Below are 19,059 nucleotides of genomic sequence, written 5' to 3' on the forward strand. Positions count from 1 at the left end.
GCGCGGGCCCGCACGGCGCGCACTCCCGTTTCTGGCAGCCGCTTCCCGCGCCTCGGCAGCTCGAGAAAGGCGGCCCTTCCGCTGTGCCTTCCGCAGGGGCTCAGTCCCTCCAAGCCCAGGCTGGAGATGCGCCCTCCCCAGCGCCCGTTTCAGGCTGTTGCTGGCAGACGTTGACCCGGAGTTCGTACAACACCTGCGTTCTTTGACACCCCCGTATCTGCGTGGCCTCCCACCAGCTGTCCACCGAGCACTAAAACAAAGCGTTAAGATCTGAGCAAGAGCCATAAGGACACCGACGTGGGTCCTCTTCCGCCTTAACACTTCTTCAGTAACGGATCGCAGATGCAGAGAAGTCCGGACACTCCAAAAGATGTTGCCAACTATTTTCTCAGTTTAGATTAAGCAAACAGCAGTAGAAATGAGCGCCTGTTCAGAGAAATCACAGCTCAGAAGATGGTGTCACCCTGCACAGAGAGCTGCACCGCTGTGTGCCACAATGGCACCCAATGAGTCCAAACCAAACGCCACAAAGCAGGGAACCTTCATGGGCAAACAAGGCTCTGCTTAGGACAGACTCATTTCTCCTCAGAAGCAGAAGAACCCATCCTTAAAGATGAGGGCTATTCTCATTAGTGAACCATTCCACTGAAAGCTATACCGAACTGTAACACCATGCTGTATTCTGAGTGCAAAAACTGGCAACACTTCAAAGAAATTGGGTTTGGATTGCTGTATTTGGAACAAGCCAACAACACATACACATCCAGTCATGAAGCAACACGAATTTCAGTTACCCATGAAAGCAGCACAGACCCGTGTTTCTCCTCATTATAGGCAGGGATTCGTGTGACTTTAAACTTAATATGGATCACAGGAAGATCTGCAATTGCTCCGACAGCCACGTGCCATCAAGAAATCAATGCTGCTGCCAGCATGATTGGTTACAAAGCAGCAAATATGCTGCACGCAGCTCCAGGTACTCTTGGCATTAACTGGGGTGCTGTCAGCTAGGCTCTAAGTCAGGCACAGCAAAACGGAACTGCCACTGCTTTCAAGCAGTTCATATTTGAGAGATTCTTTGGCCATTTTTTGAGCTAGAAAGTGAACTATCCTGATAAAAAGAGCTTTGATTCCAAGCAAATTTTGTGACAAAAGATGAATGAAACAAGTTTTGTGGCTAATGAATTTACAGCCCTAGTTACATTGTATCATTGGTCTCATACCTTTGTCCATCTGCTGACAAAGCAGGCTTCATTCTGCACTGCTTACAGCTTCCCAGTCCCTCACTGTAATTCCAAGTAGTGCTTTATATCAGACTCCAGCTGAGATACAATATTCGCCAACTCCAGTTTCCCATCATAGTGTCAAACCAGTGCAGTTATTATTTCCACATCAACCAAAAAAAGTTACAAAAATTACCATATATTTTGCCCAACATTGCTTGTACAAAAAGAAAACGCTGCTAATGAATCAGCATAACTAACTAATGTAAGCCAGCACTTGCTGTTTTTTCTGAAACCTGATTAAAAATGCATTTTATAAAAAAATATTCAATGAATCATGTAAGCAAAGGTGCAGTTAGAACAGCTATAAAGAAGGTGGAGAAATACTTTATGGCAGGAGTACCATCTTTCCTCGAGCACCACTGCTGTGAATAATGTCTTCGTGAGCCTTAGCTACTTCCTGCAGGGGGTACTCGGGGCCCACAACTGGCTTCAGCCAGCCAGACTCCGTGCCATCAAGGACTGCCCTCGCACATTCACGCCTCTCCTCCTACAGAAAATAAAAGGCAGCATTTACCACCACGAGGTCTTTGCATTTTAGAGAAGTATGAACCATTTCCGCCAGTGTTAAATCGATGTTTACAGCCCAAAAGCATTTTATGGCGTTCTTTAGATTAAATCAAAACGTGAAGGAATTCATACACAAAGTCCTCGTAGTCAAATTATGCTTTCGGTCCTGTTTTTAAGATAGACAAACTATTTCAACAGGAAAAGATCACCGAAGAAATCTTTAAAAGAAAAAATGTTATTTTCATACCTCAGTTTCGAGAAACCGACCAACTCCAATGATGCTGGACTCCTTGTTCATGGTGTCTCTGGGATTTATCTCAATGGAACCTCTGCAGCCCACCACCTGTTAGAGCCACGTCAAAAGAGAGATTAAGCTCTCGCTGTCAGATTGCACAGTTAAACATGCAAACCCAAGTGACAGAAAATACGTACCATCACCCTTCCTGCGTGGGACAGCAGATGCAGGTCAGCAGCCAGATTGACGTTGGAGAGCATTTCTAGTATGATATTGACTCCTTGCATCTTGGTATATTCCTACCCGGAACACAATACATATAAAGTTACTTCACTTAGTGTTTTGGTGCTGCTGTACATTTCATATACTACTGAAAGCATACCTTTGGCAGCTGATTGCTTTTTATATACAGACTGTGCTAAGGCTGATGGCCAATAGCAAATGTAGAGGTGCCGAATTAGGAAAACTATCATACTGGGATTTTCTGAAATGCCACTGCACAAATTTGTTCTTAAAATTTTCCACAAACAAGTGTTCACTTTTTTTTCTTTTCCAGGTTAATAGAGAGATGCTGCATGAGCTAGACCCAATACATACTTACCTTGATTTTGTCAAGATAATTAGCTTCTCTGTGATTAAATGCTTGGTGAGCACCATTTCTCAGAACAATGTTCATACCCTCCTCGGTTCCTGCTGTGCCCAAAACCTTTAAGCCATAAGCTCTGGCAATCTGACACGCTGCTATTCCCACCTGAGGGGGAAAGAGGAGGAAATCAAAACAATAAAAACAACTCTTTGCATTTTAAATTTGACATTTACCAGCTGGAACTTAACTATTTTTAAAGTTTGCCTGGTCATGTATTTCTTCAGCTATAGTAATTAATTTGGATCTTAAAGATACCCCAATAGTATTAAAAAAAGGAAAGGATGTTTCCACAGGCATAGTGAAGTTCTGTGTAGCGTTGTGTTGTTTGTATGCTTGTTTAACAGCCATCAGCATTTGCTATGAATCCACACGTAAAGTTGCTCATCTGTCAGAACTGGTCCAAATAATACTCGACATACAGACAAGAAAACTCTTCACAGGATCACCAGCTGCTCACACCAGCACTGTATGCTGCAAAGAAAAGCTGCAGGCACAATCTTACTAGCACTACTTCTGCACCTCTCACAGACCTAACGGTGTCTTTAGACACTGAATTCTCAGCATCTTGTATCAGCTTTGCACTGGTTAGAGGTAAGGGATGCCTTCTGAAAAAGCTGGCTTTGGAGCCTATGAAACATAAGAGAAATACTTCGCAACCAGATTGATCTTCAGATAAATATTCAAAAGAATATACGTTTTTAAGAATAATTATGGAAAACAGCATGACTTAGAAGAAAATATGCAACAAAGATCTTCTCACTGCAGCAAGTGCTTCATCCCCGTACATCTATCTCACTGCTTTTGTAAATATTCCCACAACAAAGATCACAACACATAGAAAAACAGATTTGCACTATTTTCTTCAGCAAATCAAAGCTAATACATCTTTTCAAGAGGCACATAAACTAAGCAACTGCAGAAACAAACACTATGTTTATCCCATGGGGGAAAAAAAAAGTTACTAAATTGACATTCAGTATTATAGCATCTTAGAATGAGAACGCTTTCCCACGTGAGACTGTCATCATCAACTATCTGACAAACAGTTCATAAGTTTGCCAGTTGATGGCAGCTGTTTGTGCATCTGCAGAAGCTGAAGATGCAGAGCATGAGAGATGAGATAAACTCAAACTTCATCTGGCAGATCTGAAGTTCCGTCACGTAACACCAAAGCAAACCAGATGTGCAGTTTCAAGGAGTGTTCAGCCATGAGCTGATATACTCCAGTATCTCTCCTTGAGAAGCTAGCTGTTAGCTGGTAGACAATAATACCCCAGCAATGCAAAGTTGCTACCTACTAGTGATTGATTTTCAGAGAACTGAGAACATCTTGCACATAATCAAAAACCACAGCTTTTTGCTATCACCTTTAACATACAGCTTCTGGCTCACCTTCCAACTGCAGCAACGTATTTATCACAGAACCCTCTTGTGTGGGGCTGCTGAATCACGGCCTGAAGCTCTGATTGATCACCTGAGGTAGCAGTGAGTCAGCCACGGGAGCACAGGTGAAGGCAATTCTCCTGTGCTGCAGGAAGGAGTGGAGCCTGGAGCCTGGCTCCATCCCTCCTAGAGCCATTTAAGAGCTGACCACCAGCAGGGAAGGATCTCTTCTGGAGATCTGCTCCACTGGAGTCTATCACACAAGCCCAGCATAGGGCGAGGGTCCTTTTTCCTACTCCGGTATAATAATTACATTATTTAAACTCCTGGATATACTATATCATCTGTATATTCATTGATTGTACACCTCTGCACAAGGGGCCTTATTGGATCCCTCACGTAGTTTCAGGGCTACTTGGGATAACAAGGTTTCTGCTTTAGGAAAACAAGTATCCTAAGGTGTTCAAAGAAAGACTTTGTTAATCAACTTATTGATATAGATGTAAGCAGAAATCACAGAACAGAGGGGGAAAAAAAGGCAGATACAAGGATAGAAAACCCAATTTTTAATAACTTGCCTTTTCAGAATACTTACACCTCCACTTGCACCATGAATTAGTACGCTTTCTCCTGCTTTGGCATGCCCTCTGAACAAAAAAAGACATACAGTATTGGCATGATGATTACAACACATAACCACTATCTTACACACAGTATTATTCCCAATTCATGTTATGGCTAAATAAGTACGATCATTATCTGTGAAAAAACAGGAAAACAAAACAAACCACATCGTTTATGAATTTAAGTAGCGTGCAGTTACATCAACATGCAACAAGCAGCAAGTCAACATCCTGGTATTCACCTCAATTCAAGGTCTCCCCGTTACAGATCTTCAAATAAACCACACTAGTTTTAATCATCTCCTCCACCAAGCCAGACAAGACTTCCACAACTTCCATCTCCTCCAGCTGATGCACAACTCTGGCTCTTACTCCTCGTACAGTGCTGCAGCATTTATTACATGATGTGTACTAAAGAAGCCTTTTGAGGTCTGTTCTCTTAATGTTTACCTTCCCAGGTAAATGCTGCCAGTAGCTTACAGGTAATCAACGTTTTACTGTTCTAGCAGCACAGCACACGTAGCTGAAGCCTTTCCACACAGTGATGTCTCCACATTCCCTCATTTAACAGGACAACGAAAACACTGGCTTTAGTATTTTAAAAGTTCAATAGCAAAACGCACAAGCTTTAATTTGGCAGCTTACTTCAGGAAAAGAGCACGGTAAGCAGTGAAGTAGGGTATTGCAATCGCTGCTCCTTGACTGAAATTCAGCTTATCCGACAAAGGGAAGACTGCATTAGCTTCAGCAACTGCATAATCTGCATATCCTCCAGAGAGCGTAGCAGAGGTAAAAACCCTGTCACCTCTCTAGAAAGCAGGGGAATAAAACAGGGGAATTAATAATTTCCCTTACTTCCTTCCTTAATATACATTAAGAACAAGTTTGGTCTTCTCCTAAAAGCTTTCCAATTAAAAATAAACAATTATCTTTGTCACAGAGAAGCTTTCTATAAATGCTAACGCACACGATCAACGCAACCAACACAACCCATAGAATCTCACATGCTTACATTCAAGTTACGAGCACACAGCCTCCTCTCTGCAGCGTGAGGCACAAACCTACCACCCCACTAGTATCAACCTCAACAAGTCCCAACATCAGAGAACGCCACCCAGATTCCAAACACAACAACAAAAAAATCACTTTTGCTTAGCGTGGAAAAAAGCCACGCTCTTGCTACACCCTGAGGTAAGCAAGCACCCTATCTGGTCTGTAACAGCAATCCCAGGGTAGAGGACACAGCGGCGCTGGGCGGGCGCCTGGCCCTGCTGCGGTGGGAGCCCAGGCACACAGCAGCCCTGCTCACGGAACGGCAGCGCCCAGCACAACGCACGGCTGCTCGGCTCTACGAACCACGAGGAGCGAAAGCCCCGCGAAGCACCTTGAACGCAGTCACGCCTTCCCCGACGCTCTCGATCACACCGGCCACGTCGGAGCCGGGGGTGTAAGGCAAAGTCGGCAGCCTAGCGTAATTCCCGGAACGGATGTAAGTCTCCACAGGGTTTACCCCACAGGCGTGGACCTTAATTAACACCTGAAAAGAATTACATTTGTTAAGTAGCATTTTAAAATCGCATCACGGCGTTTCAACTGAGCAGCAAAGCAGCGCTGAAGTGCTGAGGTAAACAACCGGTGCCGCGCTCCAGCCGTCAAGGAACCCTTCACGCGCAACGTGCGGCCAACGTAACAGCGCAAAAACCCACGCGCGAGATAAATGCCACGTCCTGGGCTGCAAACGGGCCGACGGCAGCTGCTGAGCCGGGAGGAGCGGCGCTGCTTCTGACGTGGCTGCGCCCGCAGGGCTGTCCGGGCTCCGAGCTCACCGACCTGCGAGTCCTTCGGGGCGGGGATGGGAACGTCCGCCTGCAGCCTCAGCACCTCGGGACCCCCGAACTCAAACACCCGGACCGCCCTCATCGCGCCCCTCGCTGCCATCGGAACACCTGGAGATAAACGAAAATATAACAATGATGCATTGACTTCATACTTTATTTCGCACCGTCAAAGGAAAGAAACGAAACCACCTCAAGCAGCAGATTGAACTCAGCCCCGCTCCCGCACACAAAAAAAAGAACGGCACCCCAAAACGGCCCAAGATTCCCCTGACCCCGAGGACCTCGCGGTTGATGCAGTGCGGGTGGAGGCGCTGCCAAACGGCCTCTGAGCGCGGTCACGCACCGCCGAGCGGTAACGAAACCCCGTGACGCCTCTCTTCCGCTCGCTCTTAAAGCAACAGCCAGAAGAGCAGCAGAAGCGCGACCCGGCCAGCCCCGCACCTCCGCGACCCGCGGCCGGGGGCGGGATCAGCGCGGGGCGGGATTCGGCGGCACGCCGAGCCCTTCGCGCGCGCAGAGGTTTGTCCCTCTCGGGCGCCCGTCCGAGCGGCGCCGCGGCCGCCGTAGGCGCGGGGTTGGGCGCCACCCGATGGCGGCGTTCGGGCGCTGGAAGGCGCAGCGCTCGGCGCGCCAGGACTGCAGCCGGCGGGGCGCGCTGGACGAGCGCGCGGCGGGCGTGGTGCGGCTGCTGAACGGGCGCGCGCCGTTCTGCACCACCAGCTCCTGCTCGGGGCGCCTCGTGCTGGCGGAGGGCGGCGCCGCGCTGAGCGCCGGGATCCCGAAGCGGCGCTGCCGGTGGCTGCTGGTGGCGCACGAGCCGTGCGGCCGCGACGACGTGGTGAGGAGGGCGCGGGGCGGCGTGCGGTTCGGGCTGCGCTTCCCGAGCCTCGTGCGGAACGAGCGGCGCGATGGGCCGTAAGGGAGCGCCGCCGCGTCCCCAACCGTCGCCCGCGGGGAGCGGCGCGGCTGCCGGGGGAGCGCGGTGCCCTCCGGCTCTTAGCGGGGCGCGGAGCCGCCGAGCCGCGACGGAACTTCGCGGGAAGCACGGCGAGAGCGGCGCGGAGCGGTGGAGCCGCGGGGATCCGTGCAGCGCCTCGGCGGTGCTGTGAGCCCGCCGGGGATCCGGGCGGGGAGCGGCGCTGGGGCGAAGCGATCCCACCGCAAAGCGCCGCTGCCGAGCAGCGCTGCTAATGGGGGGAGTAACGGCTGCCTTCGGGCTGCCCGTGAGGCCTGTGGGACGGCGCAGGGACGGCAGCGAGGTGCCCTGCTCAGAACCCAAAAAACGCTCGCTGCTGCCTGGCGGGGCCTGAGGGAAATCCCTGGGTTTTACAATGAAGGAGGGTTTTTTATAGAACTACAGGCTTCTGTGGACTGTTTGTGTGTTATGAGCAATGAAAAATTGAAAGCGGCTGGAAGAACGGGTTTGCTTGGATCACGCTTGCTGCATTTCTAACGATCTTCTCACAGCTTCGGTACTAACAGACCGTATTTTCAGTGTTAACTGAAACACTGTGTATGTTTTTCAGATGGCAGCACTGGAAAACGCCACCGGCAACGTCGTGTTCAAGTTTGAGCCATTTGTGCTCCATGTGCTGTGCCAGGAGCTGCAGGACGCACAGCTGCTGGTAAAATCACAGCAAGCACGACCTGACCTGGTTGTTCTGGGACATGCAGGAGTTCTGGCTCCTGAGGCAGCTCCAGCACTTGAAAGCAGCTCCAGATGTGTTTAATGGGCAGTAAGAGCTGATGGAGCAAACATGGTGTTCAATTTACACGATGTACTTCTTTGATATACTTTTTAGAGAACAGCCTCCAGTGTAGCCTTCCCATTGGAAGCAGGCTTTTAGCTGGTGAGTTTGGGTTTGCTCCCAGTGGCTCAGTGATGTGTTTTCAGACATTGCTGCTGGTCTGGCTCTGGAGCAGTGTCTCTGCCTTCTGCTGTTCCAGAATGACTCTGGAGAGCAGTGCTTGATTGTTTTCTTCCTGCATTCATGGAGAAGAGAGTTGGTTGGCTGCTCTTACAGCACTGCTGAAGTTTTACCTATGAAAGTGTTGTGTGACTGTCTATGTGGCTGCCATCACAATCAGACAGTGCCAGGAGAGACAGGGCTGTCCTGCCTGGACTGATGGGTTGGGATCAGACAGGCCATCGACTGCGGTTCTTTGAAAACCAGCCAAAATTTGTGATACGATGTGGGTTTGTTCTCAAAACCATTTAAATGGTTGAACTGTTACTGCATTCATTAGGGGAAATTACTTCTTGCAGTGAAAGGGTATGCAACTTGTTAAAGACATTTATTTGTTTTGCAGCATTCAGTAGCTATTGAGTCTGGGTTCAAGAACTCTGGCATTACAGTTAGCAGAGGAGGAAAAATTATGATGGTAAGTACTTATCACTTACCTATAAGGAATGTAAAAGAATGCTTCATTCACATTAGCCTAAGTATTTAAGAGCATCAGTCTGAATTGTAATGTGAAACACAGCTGTCATGAGGCATGCAATGCAGAGGAGTAATGTTCTGCTTCAGCTGTCAGCAAGCCAAGCAATTGTGTGGGTGTCACTTTGATTATTTTATTTGTTTGTTTTCTCCTTGCAATGAATTGCTCGTATTACCTAAATAACCTTCATAAGATTTAAATTAACAATAATAATTTAAAAAAAAAAACTTATTTTAGGGAAATCTTTGCTTGTGTTATTTTAGGCTGTCCGGAGCGCTCATTGCTTGGAAGTTCCATTGAGCCACATGGGGAAACTGATGGTCTCTGAAGAATATATTGAATTTTTGGTGCATGTGGCTAATCAGAAAATGGAAGAAAATGCAAGGAGGATTGACAGGTTTGTTAGCTAACACCAATCCTATCCGTGACAACTAAATCTGAAAGTGAAAAATGCATAGGAAATGTTACGTAAAAAGAAAAATAAATTAAAAGAACATACCCCAGAAGTCTAAATTACAGTTTCAGTTAATTTTTTTAAGTTCAGAAGACTATAAACTATTGAAGCAGAAACCTGTAACCAGCATGAGTTTGCAGGCTGTGTTTGCTGCTGAGTAGAATTTATCTGATGATAACAGCAGCATTTGCTGATCTAATTCAGGAACCGGTTCAGTATTCGGATTGCAGTGCATGCTTCAATCCACTACATGCTTTGTGTAGTTTCCCAAAGTGAAATATTAGTGTGGAAACTGTAAAAGTAGTTTAGTGTGGAAGGTTATACATTCCAGGAGTCTTTATGGTTCTTCTCAGGCAAGGAACAAAATAGGCAGAAAAGCCAAAGGGCACAGAGGGTTCTAAGACCAACTTGCACCTCATTACCAGTGCCACTGTGCAAATGTGAGATTAACTGAGTCTTAATGGGACACGAGTATGTCTAGCAACTGATTGACTTCTAATCAAGTCAAGCATTAAACAAGCAAGTGGCATGGTGTACACAAGGACACGTTTATACATATTTCTAATTTTCTTCCTGAGCTGACTAGACTGTTGCAACGTTAGTAATGGTTTTCTTAATATGTTTTGATTGTATCACAGAAACATTCATTTCTCAGAGTAGTTTTTCAGATCCTGAGCAAGAACAGAAATAACTGCACGGATCTTTCCTAGGTTCTACAAGCACTTGGAGGCAGCCCTGGAAGCAGCGGGCGGTGTGAGCAGCTCGCCCTCCACAGACACAGGGCAGGCTCGTGCTGTGTATGTCCGCAGAAGGAAAAGGAGGACTGCTCGAGTGCAGGATGTGCTTCCCTCTGCAGAGCGTCGTAACGAGGAGTTGGAGCCTGGGGATGACCCAGAAGACAGCCTTGATATTTTTGCTGAAATCACGCTGTAGACTCTGCCACTGAAAGGCAAATGGCAAACTGGACAATGCATGTGGTGCTCTTTATAAGAGATACAAATATTGCTCTGTTCTAAGTAGTAACCCTGCTGAGCATTACCAGGAGGAAAAATAATAAAAAAAAAACACAAGGTAATTGAACAGAATTGTGAACAGGCTTAAGGCCATGGAAGCACAGAGAACAGAACCTCAATGTTCTAGGTTGTTTTCTTTGTTTCTAACACCGCTGATGCATTAGCAGTCTTAACTGTAGGTCAGCTATCGTAGAGGTCACTGCTTTGCTGCAGCCTTTGTCCATGTTCCCTGGGAAGCATTCCCCTTTCACTGCTGGGGTGAGGCCTGCAGAGAAGCTATAAAACCAGGCTTGTTATCCTTGAAGCTTTTAATCCCTGTAGGAGAGTTGGAGAACTACGTGCAGCAATGCAGAGGGCCTTTTCAGAGCAGCCCGGAGCCACTGTGTCAGCAGAGGTACAGCGTGGAGCTGGAGGTGAGAACAGAAAACCACAGAAGTACCTGCGGCAGCTCTGGGCCCCTTCCTGACCCTGGCGCTGGGCAGCGGGTTGTGCTGCCTTCCTGGCCTCACTGCTCAGGCTGCAGCCACACTGTCACATGCACTTCTGCGGCAGCAGATGCTGAATGGTAGTTTTTGCAGCCAGCACCGTGCTGGTGGTTCATACCTCACAGAGGTGTTTCTGGGGGCTGGGCACAGCTTCAGTCCCAGCTGTGGGCAGGAGGTCACCCAGATGACACTAGTGGGCTTCAGACGGTGCTATAGTTTGTATATCCCTCTATTGTAGCACTGGAAAAGTCAGTCCATACGGTAGTTAATTGTGCAGAAAAAAAAATGAGGAACTTTTGAATCTCAGCAGCACTGAGCTAGGAGCTGTATGGCTTGCCGCGCTGGGAGGGGGGAAGCAGTGTTTGGTGCAGTGATTCCTAGCTCACGAGGTGGGTCAGGTATTTGTTTCTATTACATAAACCTATGAGTTGAGGACGTAAAAATTTGGCATAATATGTAGGAGCGGAAGGGAAAAGTAATTGAGGGCTTTGAACAGATTCTCAAAGCGCTGCGTCCAGCAGCAGCTTTGCCAAAACCAACGGCCGTGCGCCGCGTGGTGCCGCTCCGCGCTCGGGGCCGCGCTGGGGGTCGTGGAGCGGCGGGGCTCCGACCGCGGGCTGCACTCGGGCAGCGACACAGGCGGAGGGTGCTGCCCGCGGCTGTCGGCTGCGCGCAGGGGATGAGCGATGGCAGCCGGGGCCGTGGGTACGGCTTGCGTTCGGTGCCGAGGGGACGAAGCGCCGCTGTTCTGCGGGGATGATGAACCCGAAGAAACGAGTGGATGTCGGCTCGGTCAGCTGCCAAGCCTATGAGGTGTTGACGTACCGCGGGCGCCCCTCCACGCCGGGCTCCCGGAGCCGGGGCTGCTGCGCGCTCCCGTCAGCCCGCGTGCACGCGCCGGCTTGATACCGGAGCTCGGCGAGGCTGGAAGGTCTGAGCAGCCGCCGCGGTACGGTCCGGTCCGGCCCGGCCCGGTTCGGCGAGGCACGGCGCAGTTCGGCCCGGCCCCGCGGCTCCGCACGGCCACGTTTGCGCAGAGCGGCGCGGGGTGGGGATCTCTGCGGGGGAGTCCGCGCGGAGCCCCCGGAGCGGATCCGATGTTAAGCGGCGGTTAACGAACGCGAACTGTTCCCGGCGTTCCGCTGCGCCGCGTTCTCGAAACGTGCGTTGAAAAATCTGCGCGAGCTCTGAGCGCTTTGCGGGGCACAGAACCGCACGGATGGGGCACCGCCGCTGCTTGTCGTGCGGCACCGCTGCGGGCGCGGGGCCGGGGCTCGGAGACGCGGTGATGTCCGGAGCGGTGTTCGGTGCCATCCCGCATTCCCGCTAAAGCCGTCCCGAGTCCAGAGGGCGGTAGGGTCTCTTAACCGAGAAGGCGCGCCTTAATTAATGCTGTTAATTATTAGCGCCGGAGCTGGACGTCGTTAGGAACTTCGTGAAATAACTAAACAAACCGGTAATCCAAGGCCCCCCAACAACAAAACCGAACAGTCGCGTGAATCTGAGTAGAGCGGGGAACCATTTTAAACGCCTGAAGCTTTGACCAATGTGCACAAGGCTTTTCTGACTGCCGGCCTCCCCCCAGACGCGCTCCGGCCCGCGCTGCCGCCCGCAGCGCCGCGATCCCTCCGGCCCGGAGCTCCCCGCGCCCGCACTCCGCCCCGCTGCGGTGTAACGCAGCGCTCAGCGGCACCGCGCGGCCAGCCCGGGACGCGGGCACCCGAAGAGCGGCACGGCCCGCACCGCCCGCGCGTGTAGGGATGGAATCACCGATAAGCAAAGAGGTTCCAACCGTCGGCAAATCCTTGCCGCGTGTAAAAGTGTGCGAGGCCTCTCGTAAACGAAAGGGTATCTTCAGCCCAAGTTCTCGTTTACTTTTCCTTCTTACAACACCCGAACGTTCCTAAGGACGATGTCATTCGCTTCGCGTTGCGCTGTTTCTGGGCCAGCGTTCCTTCGGCCCATTCCTCACGCAGCCCCGGGCGCTGTGCCGCGGGAGGCGATGTGCGGTGAAACCACCGCACCGCTCAGCTCTCGGGCGCCGCTCCCGTGAGCTCTGCTTGGAGCTGCCCCGCGCTGTGCGCTTAACGACGTGCGGCTACAAACGCGGTAGTCCCTTAGAAAAATACTATAATAACCTGTTCTATAAGTACACCGTGCGCTGGATCTAGGCAGGACATCAGCACTTTCATTTTGTGGAAATACACAACGGCTTCACGATATCCCGGCAATTGGATTTGACAAAATGTGGTACTAAGGAGGAGGCTTAACTCCGCTCTACCGTCAGCTGAACGCAATGCACACAATAACGCTGCAGCGCACGGTGCGTTAACAACAGCAACAACTAAAACCTCTGAAAGGGAATTCCTGAGTCTTCAGAAAACAGATAATAATGCAATAATCACGTGCACAATTCTTCGCAGCTGCCCGCTTAATCTGTTCGCACCAAACGCAAGCAAAGCCCTCTAGGAGCGCTGCCCGACTGCGGCAGCGGTGTGAGCACGGACAGCCTGGGGACATCAGAACCAAATCGTCCTGGACTCCGTTTTAAAACAGAGTAATGTCCGAGTTCCACACAGAAATTAGACATAAGCGTTTGTTCTGTTCTCTGGGTGCAGTGTATTTAGAGTAACCAAGCAAGTACAATACTTTATTCAGTCTTACACGGAAAAAAAAATCTTCTTTTGTTTTCATTTTCTGCATGGCACCATGACAAATAAAAGCACATCTCTCTCAACTGCAGCGGAACCTTCATCGAACAGTGAAAGCTCCTTTCAGCGCACTGTGAGCACGCTCCGCAGTTACAGAACGGGGTACTTCGGGGACGGGTCCCCCAGACCCGCCCCGCGGCCGTTCCGTTGTGACACCGCCGTGCCCCGCACCGACACCTCCACAGCGCTCCCATCGCGGACGGACAGGCGCCGATCCCGGCTCGGGGAGCGCCTCGTCCCGAGCAGCCGGGCGGCCCCGAACGAGAGCCGCGCTCCATTCACAGACGGAGCCGTCCGTCCGTGTGACAGGACGGGCTTTTCCTTCTCTCTAATTCGGCACCTTTCACGTGTAATTTCGCAGTACTTTAACACGGTGCGAGTCACGCAGCATCTGTTCAGCGGATCTGACAGGTGTCCGTTTCGCTACTTTGTTCTCCGGGAGCTTTTCAGAGCACCGCTGGGCTGCGCTGGGCGCGGGGCTGCCCCGAGGGCTGCGGGTCCGCCAGCTGACGCTCTGCACGGCGCGCTGCAGCGCAGATCCGCGCGTGTCGGAGAAGTGCAAACACGATCCCCGCGTTCCTCGGCCGCCCAGCGGCGGATTCCCGATAGCAGGAGCCGTAGGGCCGCAGGGCCGCGGTCAGCACGGAGCCGCACTCGGGAGCCGCCCGGCGGTTCCCGGCCCCGCGCAGCCCCCCGCCCCCCGCCCGCCTGGAGCCCGCGGCCGCTTTGCTGTCGGAGGCCGATCCCCCTCCGAGGACGCTCAGAGTTCGGGGCTTCTGTTTATTTTCGCGGTAAGGCTGAACACGCGACTTTCCGTCCTACATTAAGGCACAGACAACTCTAGGAAAGATAAGGCACCGTGCTCATGGCGCTTGTAATTTTGATACTAGAAATGTATGCGGTCTGATTCTCGCCATTAGTGTCATAAATGGTGCTGGAACTCTGAGCTGAGGCTCTCCGCAGCCGTAGCTCTCTTACATTTATGTGAACAGACGATGTTTCTACTCGGCGTATTTCTCTGCCGTCGCTTTGTTCCCAGCGTTCGCTATGAAGGAGGGATCCGCGCTCCCACAGCATCCCGGACAGCCCCGACCGCAGCCCGGCGCACGGCGCTACCGGCCGGGGGAAAGAAGTGCCTTTCAACTTACAGAGGCTGTAAGGTCTCAAAGCGAATAAACGTTATTACATTTTCACTTAGGGTTTCCCATGAAGAACAAAGGATGCGATATTTCAATGTCGTTTCAGCGGCGGGGCCCTTTCGCCCCATGCCGTACTGCGGAGTACTTTTTACCTCCCTGCCATCTCAGAAAAGCCGTTTCCTGAGCTTTGTGCTGCGCATGCCGGCACTGCGAGTCCCTGAAACGCGCTGCTGCCATGCGGGGCTCAGCGAGGGGCAAACGGCGCAGCTCTGCGCCAAGGTCTGCCGTCCCCGAGCAGTTCTGCATCGGTGTGCGCTGACAGCAGCGCTCCTCTATCATCTGCTGACTTAAATATATTTGCATAACACCGCTGACGAAAACCAAGGAATATTTACAAGCGAAATGCCCGTCGAGTTTAAGCATACAATCTATAATCTTTTTTTTTTTTTTTTCTTTTTTTTCCTATTCTTTTAGACCTCAGCTCCACTGAGGCTGAACGAGGCTCTGTTTTCTCGCTACAGGTACACTCGCTTCAAATACTGCAGACGTAGTGCAGCGAAGAGAAAGCAGGGGCAGCAGAACGGGCAGAGTGCCGCGCAGGATCTGTGTGTTTTCCCCGCACCTCCTTCACCACAGAATGACAAAGGACCCAAGGACACACCACGCTGGGGAAACGCCTGGGGAATGCCGTGGTTGGTTCTGCAGGGGATCAGAATGTGCTCCGGGTGGCTCAATATCACAAACGACCGTTTTCCTCTCGCTCTTATTGCCTAAGATATGAATGTTCAAATTCAAGAATGTGCTTTCAAATCCACAGCACTCCAGGGTAATATTAAATGAACTCTATTTAATAAAACACATTCCAAGTTGTTATTTTGATTGGAGCTGTATATTTCTGTCCTGCAATAAGTAGCTCAGATTTCACCGGGTCATTGGAAATTTTCGAATGGGTTTCTCTTCAAATCATGTAAAATACAGACAGATAACAACGGTGTCAGATGCCTGTACTGCACAGCCAGGGACCGGGGGCACAGAGCTGCAGTCAGACCGTGCCTGTGTTTATCTCCTGAGCCACTGAATGAAATTTTGCCATCCTTCAAGAAATAGCAATTGTCCTTGTCACAAAACATCTCACATCAGTTCGCAGAGCTCGTTCATCCTGAGAGGTGATGACATTCCATTTTGCCCTCAACTCACTAAAATAAGAGATGTTTTGTTCACAAATGCCTGTTATTACCAAAACACTACCATGATTTCATCAGCACAAACCGATGCAGGTGACACCACACACAAGTCTCCATCCTTCTGTTCTGCGACATCTGTTTTTCAGCGCTTTGACCCTTAGAACAGAAGGCATCGGACGCGATCCTGTGCTCTGCCCTGGGGCAGTGGGGGCACTCCTGGGGTGAGGGCTGGGAGATGCATGAGCTCAACCCTCCGACTCTGGATTTTTCCTAGAAAACACATATAAGAGCCCCGGCCCCATGCGGGGCAGCGCTGCAGGACCACGGGAGGGAGCCTTCCCCTTCCCTTAGTGCTCCCTTCCCGCAGCCCTGGGATCTGACACCGCTCCCGGCTGTTCTTTCTTATGTATTTCCACTGCACATTACTCTCCTTCTGGTGTGACATCAGTGAGAATCGCTGTGGTGGAAATGGTAGAGCGGCAGTGGGAAAAAAACCTGACAAACAGCAACAGCTTCCCAACACCCCTTCAAAATAATAACGATTTACCAAATGGTTGGGAAGTTGTTATAATTCCTTTTCCAAATTATTGCTCACCCTTTAGATTAGAAATGAGGCCAGGGTTAGCAATCAGCCATAAATGGTAGGATTTCTGAAGTAGAAGCACTTCTCTGATTGTGAAGTGGAGGCCATTATTGCCTTGATTGGGTCTTTTTTTTTTTTTTTTTAAAGCTTGCTTGATTTGAGGCTGAGAGCACACATTCACTACTGTACTTGCAGCAATCAGAGCTTTCCATGCTCTTTTTTGCACAGCTATTTAGGGTCCACTACTTTGGCACAGCTGCCACCTTTTAGCCTCCATCAAGCAGTGATATTTTTAAGTGAGTAGCAGTTTGTGTTTGCCTTTTCCCCTTCCACGCCTTTCCTTTCTCTTCCAACTCATTCTTTCTTAAAAAAAAAAAAATATATATATATATATAGTAATATACATATATAATGTGTGAATTTTAATTCAAAGTATGAAGTTGAACGAAGGCAGCTGAAGCTAACTGGGGCACCAGCTGGATTCCATGGCACACAACAAACCAGCAGTTATGTGGGGAGCTGGAGATTCACGATCCTTGAGGTCCCTTCCAACCCTGGCCGTTCTGTGATTCTGTGAGAAAAGGAGAAGTGACAGGTTCCTATGACAGATGTCAACTAAACACACGGGTGGAACAGCTGTCCACCCAGGTGCTGTAGATTTTTGTTCACTTGAAAGCCAGTCTCTGGCCAAGAAATGCATTTATACCTCCTTTTTTTTTCTCCAGAAGGCATCCATTTCAGGGCTCACACTGTGCTTCCTGGCCGCTCTCAGCTTTGCTCCAGAGATGTACAGCTGAGGTGGGTGCTGGGAGGGGACAAGGGGAGCGGAACAAATTTTTTCATCTTGTTTATAGAAGCAAATGACACTGGCACCGCTTGGTTCTCTGGTTGAACTACAGGGCTTGTCGTGGGGACTGGAGTGATCACAGAGCTGGCTGTGAGGCTGTGACACCTGCAGGGCTCTTTGGAAGGGTCAGAGTAACCACATGGTCTGTCCAAGAGGATAGAGCAACTGCAAGACCATTGCAGGGCTTGGAGCAGCCACTGGATTCGTTATGAGGGTTGGAACAACAAATACCTATGTGTTATCAACGCTGCTTTTCTCCTAGAACCAAAAATATAGCATCATACCAGGCACTCTCAAGAAATCAAATCCATCCCAGCTAATGCTGAGACACCGACTCTACTGCATGCCCACATCTGAGGGCCTGTGCCCCAGGTGGCAGAGAGCCGAGCTGAATGCCAGCCCCAGGGGGGAGAGCGGGGTGAGGAGCTGCTGCAGAGCATCCAGGGAGGCTGGAGCTCATTCTTCACTATGGTAAAGGCTTAGGAAATTGACAGCGAGCTCTATCCATTCTTAGCAGTCTTATCAGCTGTGCTAATGCATCCATTACAACTGGGGCCATAGAAATAGAGAAGAAAAAAAAAAGATACAAAATAAAGCAGAACACAACCTAGAAAAACTGCCCTTTGCCCATCTCTACCACCTAAGCTAACTAAAGATGTAAGTTTAGCATCACAAAACAAAGCAACTGTGATCCAGAAGCAGAGGCCTGGTGGGGAAGAAGCGCCCAGCTCACAGCCCCCAGCTCACAGCCCCAAGTGGCTGTGGTGTGAGCACTGGGGGTCCAGGCTGCTCACTTACCTCCCAGCTGGCCTGGCTTGCTGTTCCCTTTGGCTGCAGAGCAAATCTGTTTCATTTGCAGGTAACTCTTAAAGTCATTACTGAGCTATTTTGGCCATGCCAAGGAAGTACACCGACAAGTACCTGACTCTGCAAAGGCCACATGTTGCAGAAACCTTACTTCAGGTAACTTAGACCTTTGAAAGACTTTGAAAGATGTGCTGAAGTGAGGTTTCTCCTTCTTATTGCCGGAGGCATGTTCAGGCCTGAAAAGCCAGATAGAAAAAGAAAATGGAAAAAAACAAATAAATAAGACCCAATCATGTGTCGTAAGGGTTTTCCTCTTCCTCAGAACAAAATTTTCACTTACCTTCTTTTTTCCATTGGTGCAAAGGCCACCGAGGGGGGGTGAGATAATGGCTGGGAAGAGGCACATGTTCTATAGCACGCACTGGGGACTGGCACAAGGCTGAGCTTCCCCCTCGCGGACCTCATGTGAGTGCAGGTTTAGAGAGATGTGAGTTCCGGGTGGAAGAGAAAACCACTCTGACAGGTCTGCTTTGCTGTTCTTAAAGTCGGCTTGAAGCAGCCGAGAGGACAGCAGTGCTGCAGAAGCCGTGCGGGGAAGGCGGCGGGCAGAGCAGGGCACAGCTACATCGCTCACTTCACATCCCAAAATGTGGCACATGACATTGAAAAGTGAAAAAGTGGAAAACGTTAGATTTTGGGCAATCGTTTGGTTGACATTTCAGCTCAAGTGAGATGTTGGAAGAAGCTGTGGTTACTTATCCGGTACCATCATCTACAATTGTTCGGGATACTTTTAAAAGCAGGTGCATCCCAGGAGAGCTACCAGCAGCACTGAGAGGCCGCTCGGCCGCTCGGAGCTTCGACCAGGAGGGCTCAGAG

The 19,059-nt window shown here is 50.1% G+C and overlaps 3 protein-coding genes across 8 annotated transcripts; 2 read left to right on the forward strand and 1 right to left on the reverse strand.

Annotated features, from left to right (window-relative positions):
- Positions 1-715: 715 nt before the first annotated feature.
- Positions 716-6,984, reverse strand: CRYZ (crystallin zeta). Of its 5 annotated transcripts, none has more exons than XM_085231683.1 (9): positions 6,960-6,980; positions 6,511-6,626; positions 6,065-6,217; positions 5,326-5,489; positions 4,653-4,704; positions 2,630-2,779; positions 2,226-2,327; positions 2,041-2,136; positions 716-1,773 (listed from the first exon to the last, which is right to left on the reverse strand). In XM_085231683.1, exons 2-9 carry the CDS (start codon positions 6,616-6,618, stop codon positions 1,612-1,614), a joined length of 987 nt encoding a protein of 328 aa, XP_085087809.1. In that variant the 5' UTR covers positions 6,619-6,626; positions 6,960-6,980; the 3' UTR covers positions 716-1,611. The 5 variants fall into 5 exon arrangements, with proteins under 5 accessions (XP_085087809.1, XP_003208977.1, XP_085087811.1 ...); XM_003208929.3 differs by lacking the exon at positions 6,960-6,980 and adding an exon at positions 6,800-6,953; XM_085231685.1 differs by lacking the exon at positions 6,960-6,980 and adding an exon at positions 6,764-6,950.
- Positions 6,985-7,043: 59 nt separating this feature from the next.
- Positions 7,044-10,496, forward strand: TYW3 (tRNA-yW synthesizing protein 3 homolog). Of its 2 annotated transcripts, XM_085231690.1 has the most exons (5): positions 7,044-7,356; positions 8,045-8,143; positions 8,829-8,900; positions 9,221-9,354; positions 10,122-10,496. In XM_085231690.1, the coding sequence occupies exons 1-5, from the start codon at positions 7,108-7,110 to the stop codon at positions 10,342-10,344; spliced, it is 777 nt and encodes a 258-aa protein (XP_085087816.1). In that variant the 5' UTR covers positions 7,044-7,107; the 3' UTR covers positions 10,345-10,496. The 2 variants fall into 2 exon arrangements, with proteins under 2 accessions (XP_085087816.1, XP_085087817.1); XM_085231691.1 differs by lacking the exon at positions 8,045-8,143.
- A 127-nt stretch (positions 10,497-10,623) lies between these two features.
- Positions 10,624-15,632, forward strand: LOC146543752 (uncharacterized). The gene is made up of 2 exons (XM_085231686.1): positions 10,624-14,411; positions 15,281-15,632. The coding sequence occupies exons 1-2, from the start codon at positions 13,619-13,621 to the stop codon at positions 15,538-15,540; spliced, it is 1,053 nt and encodes a 350-aa protein (XP_085087812.1). The 5' UTR covers positions 10,624-13,618; the 3' UTR covers positions 15,541-15,632.
- The last annotated feature ends 3,427 nt before the right edge of the window (positions 15,633-19,059 follow it).

Source organism: Meleagris gallopavo, chromosome 10 (genome assembly GCF_905368555.1).
Source record: "Meleagris gallopavo chromosome 10, MGAL_WU_HG_1.1, whole genome shotgun sequence".
In the NCBI taxonomy this organism is placed as follows: Eukaryota; Metazoa; Chordata; class Aves; order Galliformes; family Phasianidae; genus Meleagris; species Meleagris gallopavo.